This window comes from Pelophylax lessonae, assembly GCF_965119305.1.
Source record: "Pelophylax lessonae genome assembly, chromosome: 1".
NCBI classification, from domain to species: domain Eukaryota; kingdom Metazoa; phylum Chordata; class Amphibia; order Anura; family Ranidae; genus Pelophylax; species Pelophylax lessonae.
The window spans coordinates 155,857,935-155,878,685 of record NC_138768.1 but is presented as its reverse complement, the minus strand read 5'-3'; the positions used below and the strand labels follow the sequence as shown (position 1 = coordinate 155,878,685).

Here is a 20,751-nt window from a genome sequence, read left to right as displayed (position 1 = left end):
ACAAAAAGTATAAAGAACTATTGATACCCAAATTAAAAGATTATTTTAATGGCCTAGGTCAAATATATGAAATGAGTAAAGAAGCCCTCCTTGCCTCAATTACAATAATCTTAAAGGAAAGAAAAGACGCTACAACATGTTCAAGCTACAGACCCATTTCATTATTAAATATAGATACAAAACTATTTGCAAAAGTATTCTGGATGATCCCTTTAAGCTTTATTTGATCTTTCTTGCCATACGGCATTAGAGATCAACAACGTCTGGTGAGTATGCATTCTTCCCAAATTCCTAGTACACAAAGGGTGTCACCATCACTATTCATTTTTGGCATACAGCACCTTACACTTTTGCACCTGTGAAAAGGATTTATGCACTGCTGCACCTTGAAGAGACTTTAAGCTGTTGGCAATCGTTACTTATGCTGATGCACTTTATAAGCATTCGGACATTATTTGCACTATAAGCTGTTGCACTTTATATATATTTGGACATTTTTTGCACTATAAGCTGCTGCACTTTATATTATGGTATATTTTGCACATTAATAGGTACTATATGCACTTGTATTATCATCATTACCTGTCCTACATTCACAGGGCATATGTATGATCACACTTGAGTTTTTTTACATGTTAAGTAATACACGGCTATCATGCATAGATTAAGGAATTGCGCTGCTAATAGTTATTTGATTATTCAATTTTTTAACATAAAAAGTCATTTATTATCAAAAAAAAAAAACAATCCCCCCCCCCCCCCCCCCGCCAAATTTGGCCAGTTTGTTCAACCAAAATGTAGACAGACTGGATTTGGGTCAATCTCATGTTCAACCCAAAGCTCATCCCTAGTTATTAACATCATGACACTGGACATTACTGGGCATTATTTGTAGCCATACTATGTTTTTAAACAGCATATATACAGTGTTAGTACTGCCACTGCACAAATAATTAAGCAGCATCCATATTTTAGTCAGCATCAATGCTCTAGGCAAAATTGAAACTATTAAATGTAGACATCGGTTTTTAGCACAGCAATCAAAGCAGCCAGATACAGCAAGTGAAACTGTTGTTACCTAAGGCTATTTGTAAGCCAGGTAAGCTTAACTTAAAAGAAAAAACAAAGGTTACCTCTCACTATGCAGCAAAATGTGTGTTACCACGCGATATCATGCCCTGCCTATGGGAGCCTGTGATGAGCGGTATTGAACAATTTTCCTACACTGTAGCACTGTATAGATAACAAACTCTATTTGAAGTTCTCCTGTTTCTCCTGCAGTAAAATAAAAATCTGTGGAGTGAGTGGACCCCTCAAGTACAGTATGTAGAGCAACAGAAAAATGCATGCAATATTCAGAATACAAAATGGTCAATTGCTCCTTTGAGAGAAAACATGGGCTCAGATGTGCACTAAGGTTGTTCATCTATGATTTTAAAATGAAGTAAAAATACTGGGAATGTAGACACAATCGACCCTTGTTTTTCAATAGTGTGCAAACCGTATTATTTACTGCTCAGTACTCAATATTCAATGCAGGCAGTCTCCATGTTACAAACAAGATAGGTTCTGTAGGTATGCTCTTAGGCTACGTTCACATCTTGGCGTTGCTATTTACAGGTGTTTTTATGGGCGTTTTTTCAGGCATTTTTATGGGCGTTTTACAGGCGATTTTGTGCAGGTGTTTTTAGGTTGACAAGTGACCAATGGAAAAAAATAAAAACGCCTGTAATCTGCCCAAAAAGAAGCTTATGTACTTTTTTGAGCGTTGGGCGTTTTGCTTAAAACGTCAAAACGCTCAGATGTGAACAGGGGTCATTAAAATGAATAGGATTTGTCTTGTTGGGCATTTTTGAGCTGAACCTAGAGCAGAAAAACGCCCCCCAAAAATGCCCCAAAACGCCTACATGTGAACTTAGCCTTAAGTTGAATTTGTATGTAAGTTGGAACTGATACATTTTTTAAGTGTAACTCCAGGGTTATTGTTTGTTTTGCTGCCTGTGCCCCTTTTCAAAAGATTTCACCTCACTTTCTGTCCTGTGACAAGTGGATTTTGAAAATTTTGGGTTGTCATGGAAACAAGGATTGATTCTAAAGCTTCAATGGACACCTTTTTTCCCATGATAACTCTTCCAGGTGTGAATTTCCCTTGATTGGGGTAAATCTCTCTCTGTTTGTAAGTATGAGTTGTATGTAAATTGGATGTTTGTATGCACATACATTTTAGACATACTTCACAAACCTGGGGCTCCAACTGAAAAGTAAAATCAACCTTTTGTAGAATTTTGTAGAGGTGAAATCATAAAGTATTATTTATTTGACCAGTAAAAGTCAAATTAGCATTGCCAATAAATAAAGAGATCGTAAATGAAAAAAAAAAAAAACACAAAATGTTTTATTGGAGCAATACCAATTTTCTTTTGGGCTGTTGGACAGTAATGAATGCCTTTCTAGAAGGCTTCAAAAAGACACTGGGTTGTGATTTCCAAATGCCATTTTCCAACTGGGAGAAATAAGGGCAATATCTAGTCTCATTTATACTAAGCAATGTATGTTTCCCCAACCTGTTGGCTTGTCGTAACACTTTGAGTTGAGTAGTCCTCTGGATAGAATCTTCATCAAGTGCCAGACCATCCAAAGAATCCACAGCAAATCCCAATATGCCATTCTGTAAATCATTACCTTCAAAATAAAGCACATATGTCAGTCACATAACAAAATAATATATTGAGCAAAATACCAAAATCTTCATTCAGTTTTTAAGAGCTGAAACATTAAGAAAAATATGGCTGACTACTGGGTGAATAAGGAACAATCATTTAATTGAATGGTTAGGGTGAGTTAAACTTAAAAAGGTAATAAAACCTTTATTCCAAAATAAAAAGCTGACGCTATAAATGCTTGAAAATTGTTAACCAGAGTTTAGTTTTAATTTGTTAGTCAAGTCCATCTAAATCTGCTAGTGTATCTAACACTACCCTCTCCCTAGATCAGTGTTTCACAACCGGGGTTTCGGCGGTGATCTACCTGTCAATCACAGACAGCTGACGGGTAGATTGGGTCTCAGCTAACATATGCAGAGCAGTGCTGGAAGCGGCTGGAATAAGTCCTCTCTCATAGCGCGCTGCTCCCCATCGACCCCTCCTTTCCTCCTGTCCACCCCAACAGCTTGTGACATCACCTGGGAGAAGGGGCCAGCAGGGAGCACAATGCTATGACAGAAGACTTATCACAGCCACTTCCCGTGCTACTCTGCATTTTAAAGAAATTGCCACTACAGTTTACCAGTGTATCCCATGCCCTACCGTGAGCCTGTGATGTGCCCCATGCCCTACTGTGTCCCCCATGCCCTGCCATGTGCCTGTGATGTGCCCCATGCCCTGCAATGTGCCCCATGCCCTGCTGTGTCCCCCATGCCCTGCCGTGTGCCTGTGATGTGCCCTACTGTGTGCCCCAAGCATTGCCATTTGCCCCATGCCCTGCCGTGTGGCTTTGATGCCCTGTGTCCCGCTATGTGTGCCCCTTAATGTGCCCCATGTTCTGCTGTGAGCCCCATATCCTGCTCTGCTGTGTGTCCCTTAATGTGCCCCTTAATGTGCCCCATGCCCTGCTGTGAGCATGCCCTGCTTTGTGCCTTGTGCCCTGCTGTGTGTCCCTTGATGCTCCCCATGTTCTGCAGTGTGCCTCATTTTTTGCTGTGTGCCCCATAATGTGTCCTGTGTCCTGCTGTGTGCCCCTTTATGTGCCCCATGATCTGCTGTTTGCCCTATGATGTGTCCCATTTTTTACTGTGTGCCCCATGATGTGTCCCATTTTCTGCTGTGTGTCCCATGATGTGCCTCATTTTCTGCTGTGTGTCCCATGTTCTGCTGTGTGCTCTTATTATGTGCCCTATGTTCTGCTGTGTGCCCCATGTTCTGCTGAGTGCCCCATGATGTGCCCCATTTTCTGCTGTGTGCCCCGTGTTCTGCTGTGTGCTCTTATAATGTGCCCCATGTTCTGCTGTGTGCCCCATGTTCTGCTGTGTGCCCCATGTTCTGCTGTGAGCCCCATGGTGTGCCCAATGCTTTGCTGAGAGCCCCGTAATGTTCCCTGTGCCCTGCTGTATACTCCATGATGTGCCCAATGTTCTGCTGTGTGCCCCGTGATGTGCCCCATGTTCTGCTGTGTGCCCCATATTTTGCTGTGTGCCCCTTGATGTGCCCTGTGTCATGCTGTGTGCCGCTTAATGTGCCCCATGTTCTGCTGTGGGCCCATGTCCTGCTGTGTGTCCCTTGACGTGCCCCATGTTCTGCTGTGTGCCCAATTATTGGCCCCATTTTCTGCTGTGTGCCCCATTATGTGCAACATTTTCTGCTGTGTGGCCTATGATGTTCCCCATTTTCTGCTGTGTGCCCCATGTTCACACCAATGATCACACCAATACCAATGATCACACCATTATTCCGTGATCTGTAGATCTGAACATTATTTCAGGGGGTCCCCAAGATCTCAGACTTTTTGCCAGGGGTTCCCCGAAGGTAAAAAGGTTGAGAAACACTGCCCTGATTGTAAATGCTGCTGCCAAGAGGTGTCTCAATTGCTCTTCCAGTGAAGTGGAGACACACTGGGACAGGAACTGTGTTACTTACTGAATCACTAGATCTAAATAAAGGGAAAAAAATCCTTAAAAAAAGGATGATGCAGCCACCACATTTAAGGACTGGTAAGCTACAAGATCCTTTTTTTGTTTTTAATTTTAAGTTTAATGCAAATTTAAAGCACTGATTAATGAATGTTTAACACTGAAGAAATAGTGCAAGGATCTTCCATCTAGAAATATCTTTATTGTTGCAAAGATAAAACCACATATCTGCCATTACATATCTAGGCAATCAACGTTTGGTGTGTATTTGCAGATTATAAATTCCCTGAGAAATTACGAGTACAGTACATGCATGGGCCCATACATGAAAATGGCTGGTAATTGCTATAATAAAGAAACATGTTCCCAGATGGAAGTGTAACAGAAGGTTGTTACTGGCTGCAGAACTCTTTTTCTTCCACAAGATGGCGGTGACTGACCTTAGGCTGTGGCACTCTGGGGGATGTAGTCTGGAGGAGGATCTGATTTATGGCCATCACTGGGAAACCAACTACAATACCCAGTGATACAGAGAGCAGGAGGGGTCTGATAAAATTAAAATCCAGGGAAAGTGCATTTAAGGAGTTTGCCAACCAGAGAGAGGATGGGAGAAAAAAACGCTGTGCTGGGCTGTGCTGTGTTGTGCTGAGTTTTAAACGCTGCTGTATTTTGAACCAGGTGGCTGAAAGGGAAATCCGCTATCCTTGAACGGCGCCTATTGGTATGGATAGATCTCACAGCATTCTCCTGGCACTGTCATCTGATTGCAGACTGAGAGGGGTGGTGGAGTAATTTTATATAGGTTTACATTTAAGGGGATTAATGATACCTCCTTTACTGCTACCTCGTTTTAATCATAAATCACAATTTTTGTAATTTTTTTTTGTTTACAAATATAATAACATGATACAATTTAAACAGGGATATAAAAATTTAGGAAGAAATATACGTTTTCTCTAGATTTGGCCACACATGTTACTTCAAGGAGATAAACACCGTTTCTTTATTCTGTATGAATTAAAGGGATTATGTCAGGAAACAAGCAGTGTGGTTGCTTAAAGCTGTGGATGTATGCTGTGCTATGAGCAGGGTCAGATGTATTTCCCATGGAGTGCTCTACAGAGGACCATCTGTCAGATGCCTCACATTTAAACATGATTGTCAACTATCTTATCAATTTGGCCTCTGAAAGGCAAACTTTATTCAGGGAAACTGAAAGGACAACAAAGGAATTAAGGAAAAATCCTGGAACTACAATTATATGAAAACACACATATACACAAGAAAAGAAATTAAAGAATGCTGATGGGCAGTCATGAAAACAAGAGCTTACATTTACTATTCAGATTGTCAAAGAACACCTGGACATGTTTCATAGAAGATTTGGATGAGAATAAAGGTTTCCACCACTACACAAAGGTTCATTTATTTATAAAACAATAAAGTTAGGCTCCGTTCACATATAGGCGTTGCTATTTTTATAGCCGTTTCACAAGCAGTTTTTGTTTGTTTATTCCAGGCGTTTTTGTAGCATTTTTCATGTGTTTTGCAGCGTTTTTGTGCAGGCATTTTTAGGTTGAAAAGCGACCAAAAAAAAAAAAAAAGTCTCTATTTTGCCAAAAAATAAGTAGTTCATGTACTTTTTTGAGCGACTGGCGTTTTGCGTAAGGTGACAGAACGCTGAGAACAGGGGCCAATACAATTAATGGGATTTGTCTTTTTGGGCGGTTTTAGAGTTGAGGCTTAGAGCAGATGCCCAAAAATGCCTAGATGTGAAAAGAGCCTCAATGATCACATTTTTACCTGACCATCAAGAGCACAACTATGTGACAAGGTTCAATAGCAAAAACCATAATGGGAATCCCCAGCTCTCTATTCTCCACTGTAAATGTAATTTTACTTGTCACAGAAAATATTAATTACCCTTATGAAAAGGAAATAGGGATTTCCAAATAAATGTAATTTAAGTTCATCCAATTTTACTTTCCATTTGCTATTTCTACCTGCCTAAATCAATGTGTAACCCGAAAGTGTTGGGCCCCTGTGCTTCCAGGCCTCATAGGAGCTGAACAGTCTTTCATGGCTGTAGTTACACCCTTAATGGCAATCGGTTTAAATAAACTGTAAAAACAATGCACAAACATTGATGCAACCAGCCTTTTAAGTGTGTTAAGTTAATTGAAAAGACTCTACATATGTTACCCCAACATTCAATATTTTTGATATGTACCATGTACTTTTATTAAAAAGTATCCTGTTCTCTTTGCATTTCTTCCTTTCTGCTCTCTTTGCATTGATTCCTTTCTGTTCTCTGTGCATTGCTTCCTTTGTGTGTTTTGAGTGAGAAAAACCCTGGTGATCCTGCCAGTCCCTCTGCTTTTGTATTTCAAACTGACCATGCTAGGCATGGCACATCTATCCCAAGGTGGGCCATTTTCTTCTTTGCATTTTATTTAGAAACCTCCTCCAATGATCAGACTTGTGCTTATACACCCCCCTGCACAGCTCTACATTGGGAAGATCAGTGTACTGCTGGTTTTCTGCCTCCTGCTGACAACCCCCACCTGCAGTCTCCACCGCCACCTCTAAGCCCTTTATGAAGTGGAGAACAGAGGTCATATAATCACTTATAAAAAGGGTATTTACAATGTAAGTGTGTGTGTATTACAATTCTGTTTTAAACTTAATAGGTTGTCTTACATTAACACCCTTCACTCCAACAACAAGATTTTGGAGTTGTGGGCTTTTGTGCCCATTTAACCCAAAGTGTACTTGTGAGATCAGATACTAAATTTGGGTTACATGATCTGATTTGCAATCAGCCAGGTAATTCATCCCAAAGGTGTTCAATAGGGTTAAGGTCAGGGCTGTGTGCAGGCCACATGCGTTCCTCCACACCAAACTCATCAAACTATGTCTTTATGGACTTAGCTTTGTACACAAGGGCCAGTCATGCTGAAAAACGAAAAGGCCCCCTTCAAGTTTTGACACAGGGGGTTGATTTACTAAAACTGGAGCACTGGGAATCTGGTGCAGCTGTGCACCATAGCAAGTCAGCTTCCGACTTCAGCTTGTTCAATTAAGCTTTGACAATAAAACCTGGAATCTGATTGATTTCTGTGCAGAGCTGCACCAGATGTTGCACTCTCTAGTTTAAGTAAACGCAAAAAAAAAAAAAACCAGGGCTGGAAGTGCACAATTGTCCAAAATGTCTTTTGCTTTTGAATTAACAGTATCCTGACCTTCACTGCAAACACCTGAACTCACAAACCATAGAGGCTGGTGTGATGGTCAGGCATACACAAACTTTTGGTCCTATAAAATATTTTTCCACACTGCTACCATGGGTTTCCACCTCGTGATCCTGTTTATTTCCAAAATCCAAAAAGACACTTTTTGGTTGTTCCATAAGGTCCTAGGGAATAGTTGCATATGTATAAATGTGGTTAAAGCATTAGACTATAAAGTCCTAGGGGGGGGGGGGGGCAACCATTAAAGTGAAAACAAATATAATGAGGAATGTTTTAAATAAAGTACTGTACCTTGGATAATGATGGTTGAAAAAGCTGAAAATCCAGTGTCATCCCTGCCATCCATTATCTGAGCTCCTCCTTGAGGATCTGTGAGGAAAACATAAAAGATCTCCAAACCCTCAGGATCATCATCATCTAGAATTTTAATGGACACCTGAGTTTCACTTTGACCATCCAGCATGGTAATCAGAATAGCTCGTTCTTCAAAGTCCAGATCTTCAGTTGCCCAAGAAATATTTCTGGACATGTGACTTTGCTCAAAAGGCAGTCCTTGAAAGCCATTCTTGGCCTTTCGTGCCCCAAAAGTTGTAAGTGTGACATGAACAATCCCACTAGAACCTTGAGTTCGCTTCACTTGGATAGTCACAGTATTTAGTGCACTAATGTTTGAATCTTCATTGATATATGTTATGGCAGGCCCAATGCTTAGCAACCCCGACATAAAATCATTTGCCAATATTGTTACAGATGAAAGACTGTAATCAAAATGTAGTCTTGGCTTCTGGTGGTAGACATCAATACTTTCTACAGATGTTAGGTTAACATAAAATAATTCATCTAGTTCATATATTTTATCATTAATTATTGAAATATTTATTACTGAGGAGGTCTGACCTTTCTCAAAAATCAGTTCTCCATTTAAAACGGGCACAAAATCTTCTTTTTCTTTGGCACTTCCTGAAATGGTTGTAAAAGCTAGTTTTGTTTTGTTGCCATGGAAACCAAACAACCGCTGAACATGGAGTGACACAGTCTGGTTGTCTTCTTGTACGACAATGTACCTTGAATTGGGGGAAAACTGGAATACTCCCATTGGTTCAAATTCTGCATAAGTAAATTCTGATCTGTAAGACAGAGTGGAGAAATACATTTTGTTCTGTGGGTTGCAACATAAATGGTCACTGTCTTGAAAAAAAATGCTACAATCTTCCATTAGTTAGTAGATAAAAGTGGATTTTGCATGCAAAATTATTAAATATTAACTATACAGTTTAGGACACTGTAGGAACTCTATGACACTGCAGTCACTGAAGATCTGAGGGGAAGATCTGAAATTAGGGGAAGCTCTGCTGAATTCTATCATCCATTCATGTGCAAGCACAAATGCTGCTTATTATTTTCCTTGCACGTCCCCCTCACATCTACAGCGACTGCACTTGTAATGCACAGTGGATTTGCCTTTAGTGAATAAACCCCACTGTCAAGTGTGCAAATCTCTCAATCGACAGTGTGGCAAATGTAAAGCACAAAGCAGAAAAAGTTGAGTATGATTTTAATAAGTAATATAACCCTTGAAAGTATACTAAATGTGTTGAAGTTTTGAATATAAAAGGGATTTTCAAAACTAAAATGCCCCTGTTTAAATGATTGGTACAAATAAAAGAATGTTAAATTGTATGCAAAATGTCTGATGGGACCTGAGCCATTATTGACAATTGTTTACACTTCTGTATTTTTATCTTGTAGTTGTAGCACCATTGACTATAAGGGCACAGATCTTATCAAGCATTTTGCACGCAGATTCCAATAATTTAAACTGCAGCAAAATGACAAGTGTAAATGAGGCCACTTCTTCAGGCAGTCAATTATCACATTTCTGTTTCACTGCGGGAACAAAATGATATTACTGCTTGTAGTAGTCTATAAGCACCTATACATATTACAAATAGTTTCTCGTTTAATGTATCTAATAAAACAGTCCAAAAACCATTTAACAATATTGGTGCACTCATATACTAGGGATTTTTTTTAATTTATTGGAGCGATTCTGCCCATCTTGTGATTTGTCTTATATGTATTACCATATGGTTTTAGAGGTTAACCAGCTTAACGAGAAAAATTACTACGGGGGGCAAGCCTGACAGCTAGTGCATCTGTTTGTCTATGCTAACACTTCAGTACAACCTGCCGCCATCACAGCCTGAGGTCAATGGCGTGGATGAGAAGGAATGAGGCTGCTTGCTGATTAAAACAATGAACCAAATGTTATTAGAGGTAAAAAAAAGAAAAAAAGAAGTACAACAAAATATCGTTAGTTGCCCAACAAGTCATATATATATATATTATATGGTATGCCTTTGTAGTTGCTCTTCAAGTTTCTTCAGTTTCCCGATCAGGAAAAAAAAGAATATAAATAGCGGCAAATCACCTTTACCCTCTAATTTGCACTGTAACATTCGAAAAACAATTTCAGAAACATAAGATCTATTCTAAATGAACATTTTTAAACAGTACACAAGAAACTACATGACAAAGAACACATGTTGCTCTTACTTTAAACGTGCACCACTGGGCACACTGCTATTGAGACCAATCAGCTGTAACGCAAAGCCCTCAGGCCCGCTAGTATTTGCCTCCAGGTAAAGTGGGATTGATTTTCTGTCTTCTCCATGTGTAAAGACAACAATGCCTAGCAAAGAAAAAAAATCACTTTCAAACTTACATTTATCAAAGTTCTTATCTTCCTAACAAGAGATATCTAAAACCTGTAAGAACAGTATTCATTTCTCATATCAGTGTAAGCTAAACAGCTAATAAACACCATTATTACCTTTAAGTAAATGTATTGGGTATGTAGCAATTTTTTATGGTTTAATGACAGGATAATATGTTTTACTTTTTTTTGGGGGGGGGGGAAATTTGCTCATTAGACCAAACAGGCCTTCTTCCACTGGAATTTCTGTGTAATAACGAGACTAAGCATAAGCTTGGGTTCAGTTTGAACCCCAGAATTTAGCTGTTATTGCTGGGTCAATGTACCACGGGCTGGAGATTCTATGTCCCGCAGCTGCATGTACGCAAAGGGGTGGAGATGCTCAGGACATCATTAACATGGTTAAATTGCATGCATATCCCGAGAAATTATAGACTGCTCAGCCTGACGTCAATAGTATGTAAACTTCTGGAAGGGATGATAAGGGACTATATCCAAGAATTTGCTAAAGAGAACAACATCATCAGCAGTAATCAGCACGGGTTTACAAAAGGGCATTCTTGTCAAACCAATCTGTTAACATTCTACAAGGAGGTGAGCTGTGAGCTAGATAAAGGAGGACCTGTGGATGTGGTGTACCTGGATTTTGCTAAGGCGTTTGATACAGTTCCCCACAAACGCTTAATTTACAAAAAAAGGTCTGCAGGCATATACCACAAGGTTTGCTCTTGGATACGAAACTGGTTAAAGGGGCGTGTCCAAAGGGTGGTAATAAATAACACGTACTCAGACTGGTCTGGGGTGTTAGGTGGGGTCCCCCAAGGCTCAGGCCTGGGACCAAATTTGTTCAATTTATTCATAAATAGCATTGAGGACAGGATCATTAGCTCAATCTCAGTTTTTGCAGATGACACAAAACTAAGCAGGGCAATAACTTCACATCATGATGTAGAAATTTTACAGAATGACCTGAACAAAATAACAGAGTTGGCAAATACATGGCAAATGAGGTTTAATTTGAAGAAGTGTAAGGTATTGCACTTGGGGACTAAAAACATAAACGCACAATACACTTTAGGGGGGAAGCTCTGGAGGAATCAAAATGGAGAAAGATCTAGGAGTCTTAGCAGAATATAGACTAAGCAATAGCATGCAATGTCAAGCTGCAGCTGCCAAAGCCGGCAGAATATTAGCATGCATAAGGAAGGGGATGTATTCCAGAGATAAAACTATAATCCTACCACTTTATAAAACACTGGTTCGACCACATCTGGAGTATTTTGTCCAGTTCTGGTCTGCAGTCCTCAGAAGGGATGTGTTGGAGCTGGAGAAAGTCCAGAGAAGGGCAACTTAACCAAATAGGGGATTGGAGAACCTTAATTATGAAGAGCGCTTACAAGCGCTTGATTTATTCTCCCTGGAAAAGAGCCGCCTGAGAGGGGACATGATAGCGATTTACAAATACCTCAACGGTGATCTCAGCATAGAAAAAAAACTATACAGTCGCAACGAAGAGGACACGAGGCCATACAATGTGACTAGAGTGACTAGAGGAGATTGTGGAATGCTCTACCACAAATGGTAGTAACTGAGGGGAGTATGGCTACTTTTAAAAGACACTTGGACGTACATCTCAAAGATCAAAACATTCAGGGGTATGGGAAATGATTACGTACACACACACACCTACACGGGTTGAACTGGATGGACTATGGTCTTTATTCAACCTCAACTACTATATAACTATGTAAATTAGGTAATGACCTAAGTATTACTATGATCTTCTTTTTTTATATTTGCCTTTGGGGAAGGGTTTAGAATAGCAGTGGAGAGAAGAAAAAGTGGGTATATAAAGCTTAGGATGGGGGCATTAAAGCATACCTATTATTTTACCCTCAGTGGGCAAAACACTAGTTGCTTTATTGGCTTTAAATATGCCTGTAAATGCACCTATATGTTAGCCTATTTACAGACGCATTAGAAGAGGAGCGTTTACAAGTAGAAAAAAAAAAACGTGTTAATAAGAGAAGTGTTCGGGAAGAAAAAATGTGGAACATGTATAAATGTGCCTAAACATTAGATGGGTTTATTTTTGTTTGCGTGTTTGTGCATTCATACATTCTAATGGACAGAATAATTTAACATTTTGGCCAATAGAATGTGTTAACGTGCATATGCGTAAATGCCCATAAATGCCAATATGTGGCTTTTACCAATTTTTTTTTCTTATGCCAGGACTCAAGAGAAAAAGCTTTCAGAGGAACTGAGCAAATGCTCAGTGTGCATAAGGCCTAACGTGCATCTCTAGCCACATTTTTGTAGTTCTAGATGGAAAGGGGAAGGATTAAAATCCCAGTCAGGTTTTTATTGCTGTCTGTTCATCTCTATTATTGTTGTCAATGCAATTGAAGGTTAGAAGAAATCTTTCAGTAGGGGCATTTTTGGTGACAACTGTCAGAGAGAGATTTCTTTTCACTTTGTCCTACAGCGAAAACAAGTTCCCCAAAAAAGAAAAGTGCCAGGGGCTTTAACTATTGCCTACTCTATTCAACGCAAAAAAAAAATCTTGGGCAAAATAACGCTTGTATTGTTGGTTTAGCGTAGTCTATAATTTATGTGTAACTGAATCTGCATCTTTAATTGCATGTACACATAAATACCAGTAAATTTCCTCCCAATCTCAGGTCGGTCAGCACATTTAAATGGTGAATTGATCATTTAAAAGATATACATTTTTTTTCAAGCTGATGCAGGAAAATAACCTCATGCAGGCTTATAATGCATTGAAAAATCAAAATACAACATTTCTAATTAAAAATGAAATACACAAAAAATGTTGTTTTTTACCAACACGTGGTTCATGAGATTTAATATATCGATACATATAAAATAATTGCTTGTATCAGGAAGGAAAATTAAATTTGATCAAAAAATTATATATAATACATTATTTAATATATGACTACAATCAGGCAGCTGTCCTTAACTAGTAAAATGTATACTGTAATTTTGTCCCTGGTGAAACTGCAAATGAATTGCAGAATCTGTAGCTGTAGTATAAACTTTATTTTTCCTATAATCAGACTGCAGAGTTTGATAACAAAATTCAGTGAGTATATTATGTTTAATGCTTATTCTGATGGAATCATATTGTTAACTAATTTGGGTTGCATTTTATTTATTCAAGTTTTCTCACTAATATCTTTTCCTTGTAAATCCTTTTATAGGACATATAGGTGCATGATAGGAATTTTAAAAAGAACGGATCCAGAGAAAATAAAGGAGCATGGAAACAATTATGGAGAGAAACAATGATTGGTGAAAATGGTCATATGATTACTAATACCAACAAAAAACATAACACACCACAGATGGAATAACTGGCGTTACATAAATTCTCAAATTGGAGTTCAAAATATTACGTAATAACATAAGCTGTTCATTTTTCCCTCAATCTTATAAAAAGAAATATTGGCTTGTACGCACTTATTTTAAAGACATCAGAAGCCAGCCTACAATTTTCTGAGCAATTAGCCTATTCCGTTTTCTGTGTAGGGGAAACCATTATACTGTATCTGTTATGCAAAATCAGGTAATAACTACAGTTTTGTAAGATATGTCCTGTGCTTGCAGACTAGGATCATCACATTCTTTTAAAATCATACATTTATCTTTTTACGTATAAAGACGCAAGGTGAGGCTAGGTAAATATAGGGTACACATACATACCCAAAAATGTTTGTAGACCTTAAGTTTACCTGTGCCCAAACTATGGACATTAAAGTGTTTATTTTTAAAAAGCAGTAAAAGAGCTTAGAAACAAGCCATTCCTGACCTTTCTAGCTGCTTGTACTGTAAAGTAATTCAATATTCTCTGCCTCTATTGGTAATTTCAAAGATCAATTTCTTCACAATACCTACAGCTACAGAGGGAAATTAAGTTTGTTCACAATATATAAATACTTTAATTTGGAGGCACTGGTTCATTTTAAAAGACCAATACTAATGAAACAAAGGTCTCTGATAGTAGTTACAGAAATGTATGCAAGTGTGTCAGGGGATTTTCAGCTGTGATAGTAAATTTATCTAGTGCAGAGAACAGTAAAACCTAACACAGGTTCAAAACACTCCTGGTCCTGGTGCCTCGTTTCTCTTTTTTATGTCATTTTATCTTTTTAATTGTATTGTTACCGTGTTTTATGACCCTCCGATATGTACATGCCTATACACACTGCCTGTTTAATATTAGTTTGAAGCATATTTGTTCTATTTTAAGGCGTCTGTATTGTCTATGGTCCAAATGATCCGATACATGGTTTTTCTATGGCCCTTAGACATCATTACCAACCTGTCGTATCAGCATTGCTGGCGTCTGCTTGCAATGCTTGCATATGTTTGCTGATAGACCATGACAAAATGGCGATGAGTGTGAAGATAGCGCCCACTGTTGTATAAACCTGTCATTAGCCTGCACGTCCAATAAAAATCCCCCTAAGGAGGACACGTGACCCTGTGTCAACAAGCAATGGGGGGGGGGGGGGGGTGGGGGTGGGGCAGGACAGTGACGACATCTGTACACCAGCCTGGAGCTAGTAAGCCAGATTGTTGTGCAAGGCTTGTGTGGAGACAGTAGCATTCAAAAACACTGATATTTTTATGCCTATTAGAGTCTGGTGCGTTGGAAGCACCAGAAAAATGTGAGTAACCTGTACTTTACCTTAGTAAAATTGTTTTTAGAGGATATAAGCACTATAGCTGTTTCCTTTTTATATACTTTATATAAAAAAATAATTGTTGCTCTACATAAAGATGGCCTAGGCTATAAGAAGATTGCCAAGACCCTGAAACTGAGCTGCAGCACGGTGGCCAAGACCATACAGCGGTTTAACAGGACAGGTTCCACTCAGAACAGGCCTTGCCATGGTCGAACAAAGAGGTTGAAGGCACGTGCTCAGCATCAAATCCAGAGATTGTCTTTGGGAAATAGACGTATAAGTGTTGCACGCATTGCTACAGAGGTTGAAGAGGTGGTGGGGGGGGGGGGTCAGCCTGTCAGTGCTCAGACCATACGCCGCACATTGCATCAAATTGGTCTGCATGGCTGTCATCCCAGAAGGAAGCTTCTTCTAAAGATGATGCAAGAAAGCCCGCAAACAGTTTGCCGAAGACAAGCAGACTAAGGACATGGATTTTTGGAATCATGTCCTGTGGTCTGATGAGACCAAGACAAACGTATTTGGTTCAGATGGTGTCAAGCGTATGTGGAGGCAACCAGGTGAGGAGTACAAAAGACAAGTGAGTCTTGATTACAGTCAAGCATGGTGGTGGGAGTGTCATGGTCTGGGGCTGCATGAGTGCTGCCGGCACTGGTAAGCTACAGTTCATTGAGGGAGCCATGAATGGCAACATGTACTGTGACATACTGAAGCAGAGCATGATCCTCTCCCTTCGAAAAATGGGCCGCAGGTCAGTATTCAAACATGATAATGACCCCAAACACACCTCCAAGATGACCACTGCCTTGCTAAAGAAGCTTAGGGTAAAGGTGATGGACTGGCCAAGCATGTCTTCAGACCTAAACCCTATTTAGCATCTGTGGGGCATCCTCAAACAGAAGGTGGAGGAGCGCAAGGTCTGTAACATCCACCAGCTCTGTGATGTTGTCATGGAGGAGTGGAAGAGGACTCCAGTGTCAACCTGTGAAGCTCTGGTTAACTCCATCAACAAGAGGGCTAAGGCAGTGCTGGAAAATAATGGTGGCCACACAAAATATTGACACTTTGGGCCCAATTTAGACATTTCCACTTAGGGGTGTACTCACTTTTGTTGCCAGAGGTTTAGACATTAATGGCTGTGTGCTGAGTTATTTTAAGGGGACAGAAAATTTACACTGTTATACAAGCTGTACACTCACTACTTTACATTGTAGCAAAGTGTCCTTTCTTCAGTGTTGTCACATGAAAAGATATAATAAAATGTCTTCAAAAGTGTACTCACTTTTGTGAGATACTGTGTATATATATATATATATATTTTTTTTTTTATGTTTGGATTTTTTCACGCTATTTCGCTTTCTCAGTGAACTTTTAGTGTGGTATTTTTTATTTTTGTTCATAATATACTGTACGATTTTAATCCTAAAAAGTCAAAGTAGAGTGCACCATTTTACGTTTCATTACTTCTTTCAGTAGTTCTTACATCTCCTTCGCTATGTATGAAAAGAAGGAATACAGAAGCAAATAAAAGTGATAAATGGATTTCGGATCTGCCTCCTCCTTTTGTTGCTCTAGTCACAGCTCATCTAGTGTTTTATGGCAAATATGGGCCTGCGTTAATGTGCTTTAGAGGACTTGACCTCTTGAGATTAGGTCAAATGTTCACTATATTTAGCCTCGTTGAGTAAAAAATCTCAGAACAGCACAAATTATTTTGTTTTGTATGCTTTACCTCAAATTCACATGCAGCATGCTGTATTCTATAGAAACAAAGCACAGAATAGTGCGTCTAAGCACATACTATAGATATTATCAACTAACAAGAATGAAAAATCCTTCAGCTGCAGTTTACAGGCACTCAGATACGCTATATCTGGCTACAAACTACAGAAACCACTGTCAGTTAAAAACTGTTTCTTCTAAATTTGAAATAGTAATAAACTATAGACTGCTATTAGTTCTGGATTCCAGGATGTAATGGAACACAATTCAGTCTCTGTAGTTCTAAAACATGCAGCAAGGGATAGTTCGTACTACTGTGCTGCATTAGCACATGCGTTTTAATATGAAATGCTTTACTAAAGCCCATTTATTTTAATTGGATTCCTAATGTACCAAATCGCATAAACAAAGATACATGCATAATTTTTTTGGCAGTGCAGAGCAATGCACACTAGTGAAACGCAAATTGATTGAGAAGGTGCATTGGAGTACCATTCAGAATAAATATCACTGTATTTCACCTGTAAAGTGCATTACTGTGCATTACCACAATGCTGTAGCGTGAATGAGTCCTTAATGGCGTTAATGGAGTGTGCAAGTACAGTAAGATATAGGAAATGTGGAAGACAAGGATCCCTTCAAGTGACTACACAGTACAGTCACAAGACGTCTTGTAGATATTCAATGGAATGCAACACACAAAGGACAGTTCTGCTTCAGGCCAGAATGAAACTATACACACAGCTATTACAATGCAGGTTGAGGTTGAAAAAAAGCCCAAATATAACAAATAAATATAAAACATATGGTCAATAATAGTAGCTATTAGGCAGGTGCAGACTGCTTTCTCCACTGCAGGTGGCGCTCATCCACAACCGCAGTGCAGAGGTAGAGGAAGTCAAGAAGAACATGGTTGCTCTATGGGTTAATAGGGCAGCAGCGGTTGGTGTAGTGGTTAGCACTTTCACCTAGCAGCAAGAGGGTCACTGGTTCAAATCCCAACCACAACACTACCTGCCTGGAGTTTGCATGTTCTCCCTGTGCCTGCGTGGGTTTCCTCTGGGTACTCTGATTTCCTCCCACACTCCAAAGACATGCTGGTAGGTTAATTGGATCCTGTAAAAAAAAATTAGCCCTACTGTGTATGTATGTGAGTTAGGGACCTTATATTGTAAGCTCCTTGAGGGCAGGGACTGATGTGAATGTGTAATGTATATGTAAAGTGCTGTGTAAATTGACAGCGCTATATAAGTACCTGAAATAAATAAACAAAATGCTGGCTGCCCATATTTGGCAGAGGGTGGACGAGTCTATTTAAGACCCTGGCTCCTGGACTAGGGAAAGATTGCAAATGAGTAGGGAAAGGTTAGCATTTTGCCACTCCTTGTACACCTTCCCACTTTTGCTTGGACCATCCAGGCCGCATTCAGTCATTCCAGATAGTCAGTTTGGCTATCAGTTGGCATCCTTGAATATTCCCGGCTGGGCCTTCTTTCACCGGGCTTATTGTTAACTGTTACCATTTGCTTCAATACAAGTTCCTTTTTTAGCACCTGGACTTAGTTTGTGTTATTGCCGTTGCACCACGGTGCACCCACAAGCTCCATATGCAATATAGAAAAATAATGTAATATATTTTAAATAAATACACTACAATAATAAAAAACAACAACCTATAACCATAGCATATGTCAAGCTCACACATATTCAATAAATAGTAGTTAGCACAAAGATTTTTCATACACATGCATAATACACATAATCAGTACCTCCACATTTTATTAATAGGATATGATAATGTGGTATTTATACATTTTATGTACATTGTGCCGATGTGCTTTCTTATTTTAGGCTTTAAGAATGTTTTTAACAGGTGATTTGTGTAACCTATTTTTTGGTTTGAGAGGACATTTCATGGATTAATATTCTGAAAAAGCACATTACTTACCAGATTCGGGTAAAAGTTTACCAAGGCGGATGTCCTTTGGCATGAAACCAGGGGGATATCCAGAACGCCAGCTTACGGTGACCGAACCATAGGACCCTTCTCTGTAAACAACAGCATGACCTATCCCTGATGTAATATTTGTAAGGCGGAATGCAACTGATTCAAAACCAACCTGACAGAAGAAAAGATATTTTTAATATTTACTACTAATGGTCAGGGAACATTTCAACATATCTGAAAATGCAAACACAGAAATTATTCTGAACACTAAAATTATCATATACCTGTCTAATAAAGTATTTAAATATCACCCATAACAGGGATGCTGCTAGATTCCTCAAAGATGTGAACCATACCTGGACGCTTTACATGGAAATGTTATAGTTTTTTGCAAAAAAAGGTGTTAAGACTTTTTCTTGTTCCCCGTTTCCTCGTTTATACCTTTTGCTTCCCTTTTTTTAAATTATCTCTGTTTAGTCTCTTTTCCTTTCCTTACTCCACTCCTCTTAGTTCTCTGGCAATTTGCTCATTGGGAACCCAAGGAAACGACAAAAAAAAGGAACCAAAGCTTAGTTCCTGTTGTAGATATTGTAAAACCCTAGTGCAGAAGAGCACTTTTCAGTGGGCTGTGTATTGCAACAAGGGTCAATGCACGACAGAGTGTGCATTTTATTTTACTGACTTCTTGTGTGAATTGGCCCTAACGTAAATGTGTTCTCTTCTGGGGCTCCACAAGTTGATTACCACAGTTCTAGAGATCTATAGGACCATTCTTGGGGAACAGGTAACATCTACAGCAAAGAAGACTTGCATACTCAGTAAAAGACCTGGGGCATATATCCTGGGTGGCAGGGTCTAGCAGTGCATTTGACATAATCAAGGCTTCAAATATATTGGTCATGGCTGCTTATCATGTTACACGTGCATTGTTGTTTGTTTGCCTTTAAATATTTTTGAATTTTCCTCACTCCGTAGCTAGGAGATGCTCTATGTAGCTAGTCCCTCCATTCACCACATGTCCCTCCAATCCCTCTATTAACCACATGTACTGTATTCTGCTGGAGTTAGACACTAAGATTTTTTTTTTTTTTTTTTACCTATCTGATGTTTATCTCTTATGATCATCACAAGGTTTTGGATCAAAGCTTTCTATGATCTGCAGGATGTCATTTGGATCACTGCCTTCCAAGGTACTAGACTGTAAATGAAAGCACTTCTTATTCCAGATATGTGGCTTCTGTACCATGTGCTTGTATACGAAAGTATCCTGTTCTCTTTGCATTGCTTCCCTTGTGTGAAATCCCTTGGGTTCCTGTCAGCTCCTGCTTTTCTAGTATAAACTGACCACACTAAGCAGGAGAGCACACCGTGGTCAGTTATCTAGCTATGCTGGGAACTTAGTGTACTCTCCTCCAATGATCAGACCTGCCCTGATAGGCCCCCACTGCACAGCCATTCACTGGAAAGCTCAGTGGGTTGCTGCTTCTCCTTCCCCAGTTCTTATGCAGCTGAGAACAGAGGGAATTGTATCGGTTTGTTGGTACCTCAGGCCAATAAGAAGTGGGACTTTTAAGGCAGGTATGGGGTATAAGATAAAGTACAAGCAAAAATTGCTAATAGTAACTAAATGATAATAATGATAATAATAATAATAAATGTTTAATTCTTAAAACATATGTACAGTGAAGTACAGTTGCGTGAAAGGGTTATAGACCCTTGTGAAGTTGTGTAATAGAAGGAGGGTTAGTGACATGTGAGAAATAGTGACTTTTGAG

At 39.3% G+C, this 20,751-nt stretch overlaps 1 protein-coding gene across 1 annotated transcript in view; it reads right to left on the bottom strand.

The window, feature by feature from the left end:
• The window catches only part of ADGRV1 (adhesion G protein-coupled receptor V1), a 654,157-nt gene that overhangs the window by 311,356 nt on the left and 322,050 nt on the right, over positions 1-20,751 (bottom strand). Inside the window, exons 73-76 of the mRNA XM_082259824.1 lie at positions 18,977-19,148; positions 10,432-10,567; positions 8,167-9,002; positions 2,565-2,682 (exon numbers count right to left, since the gene is read on the bottom strand). Of these exons, the coding sequence (XP_082115950.1) occupies positions 2,565-2,682; positions 8,167-9,002; positions 10,432-10,567; positions 18,977-19,148 (1,262 nt within the window). The remainder of the gene's footprint in view (positions 1-2,564; positions 2,683-8,166; positions 9,003-10,431; positions 10,568-18,976; positions 19,149-20,751) is intronic.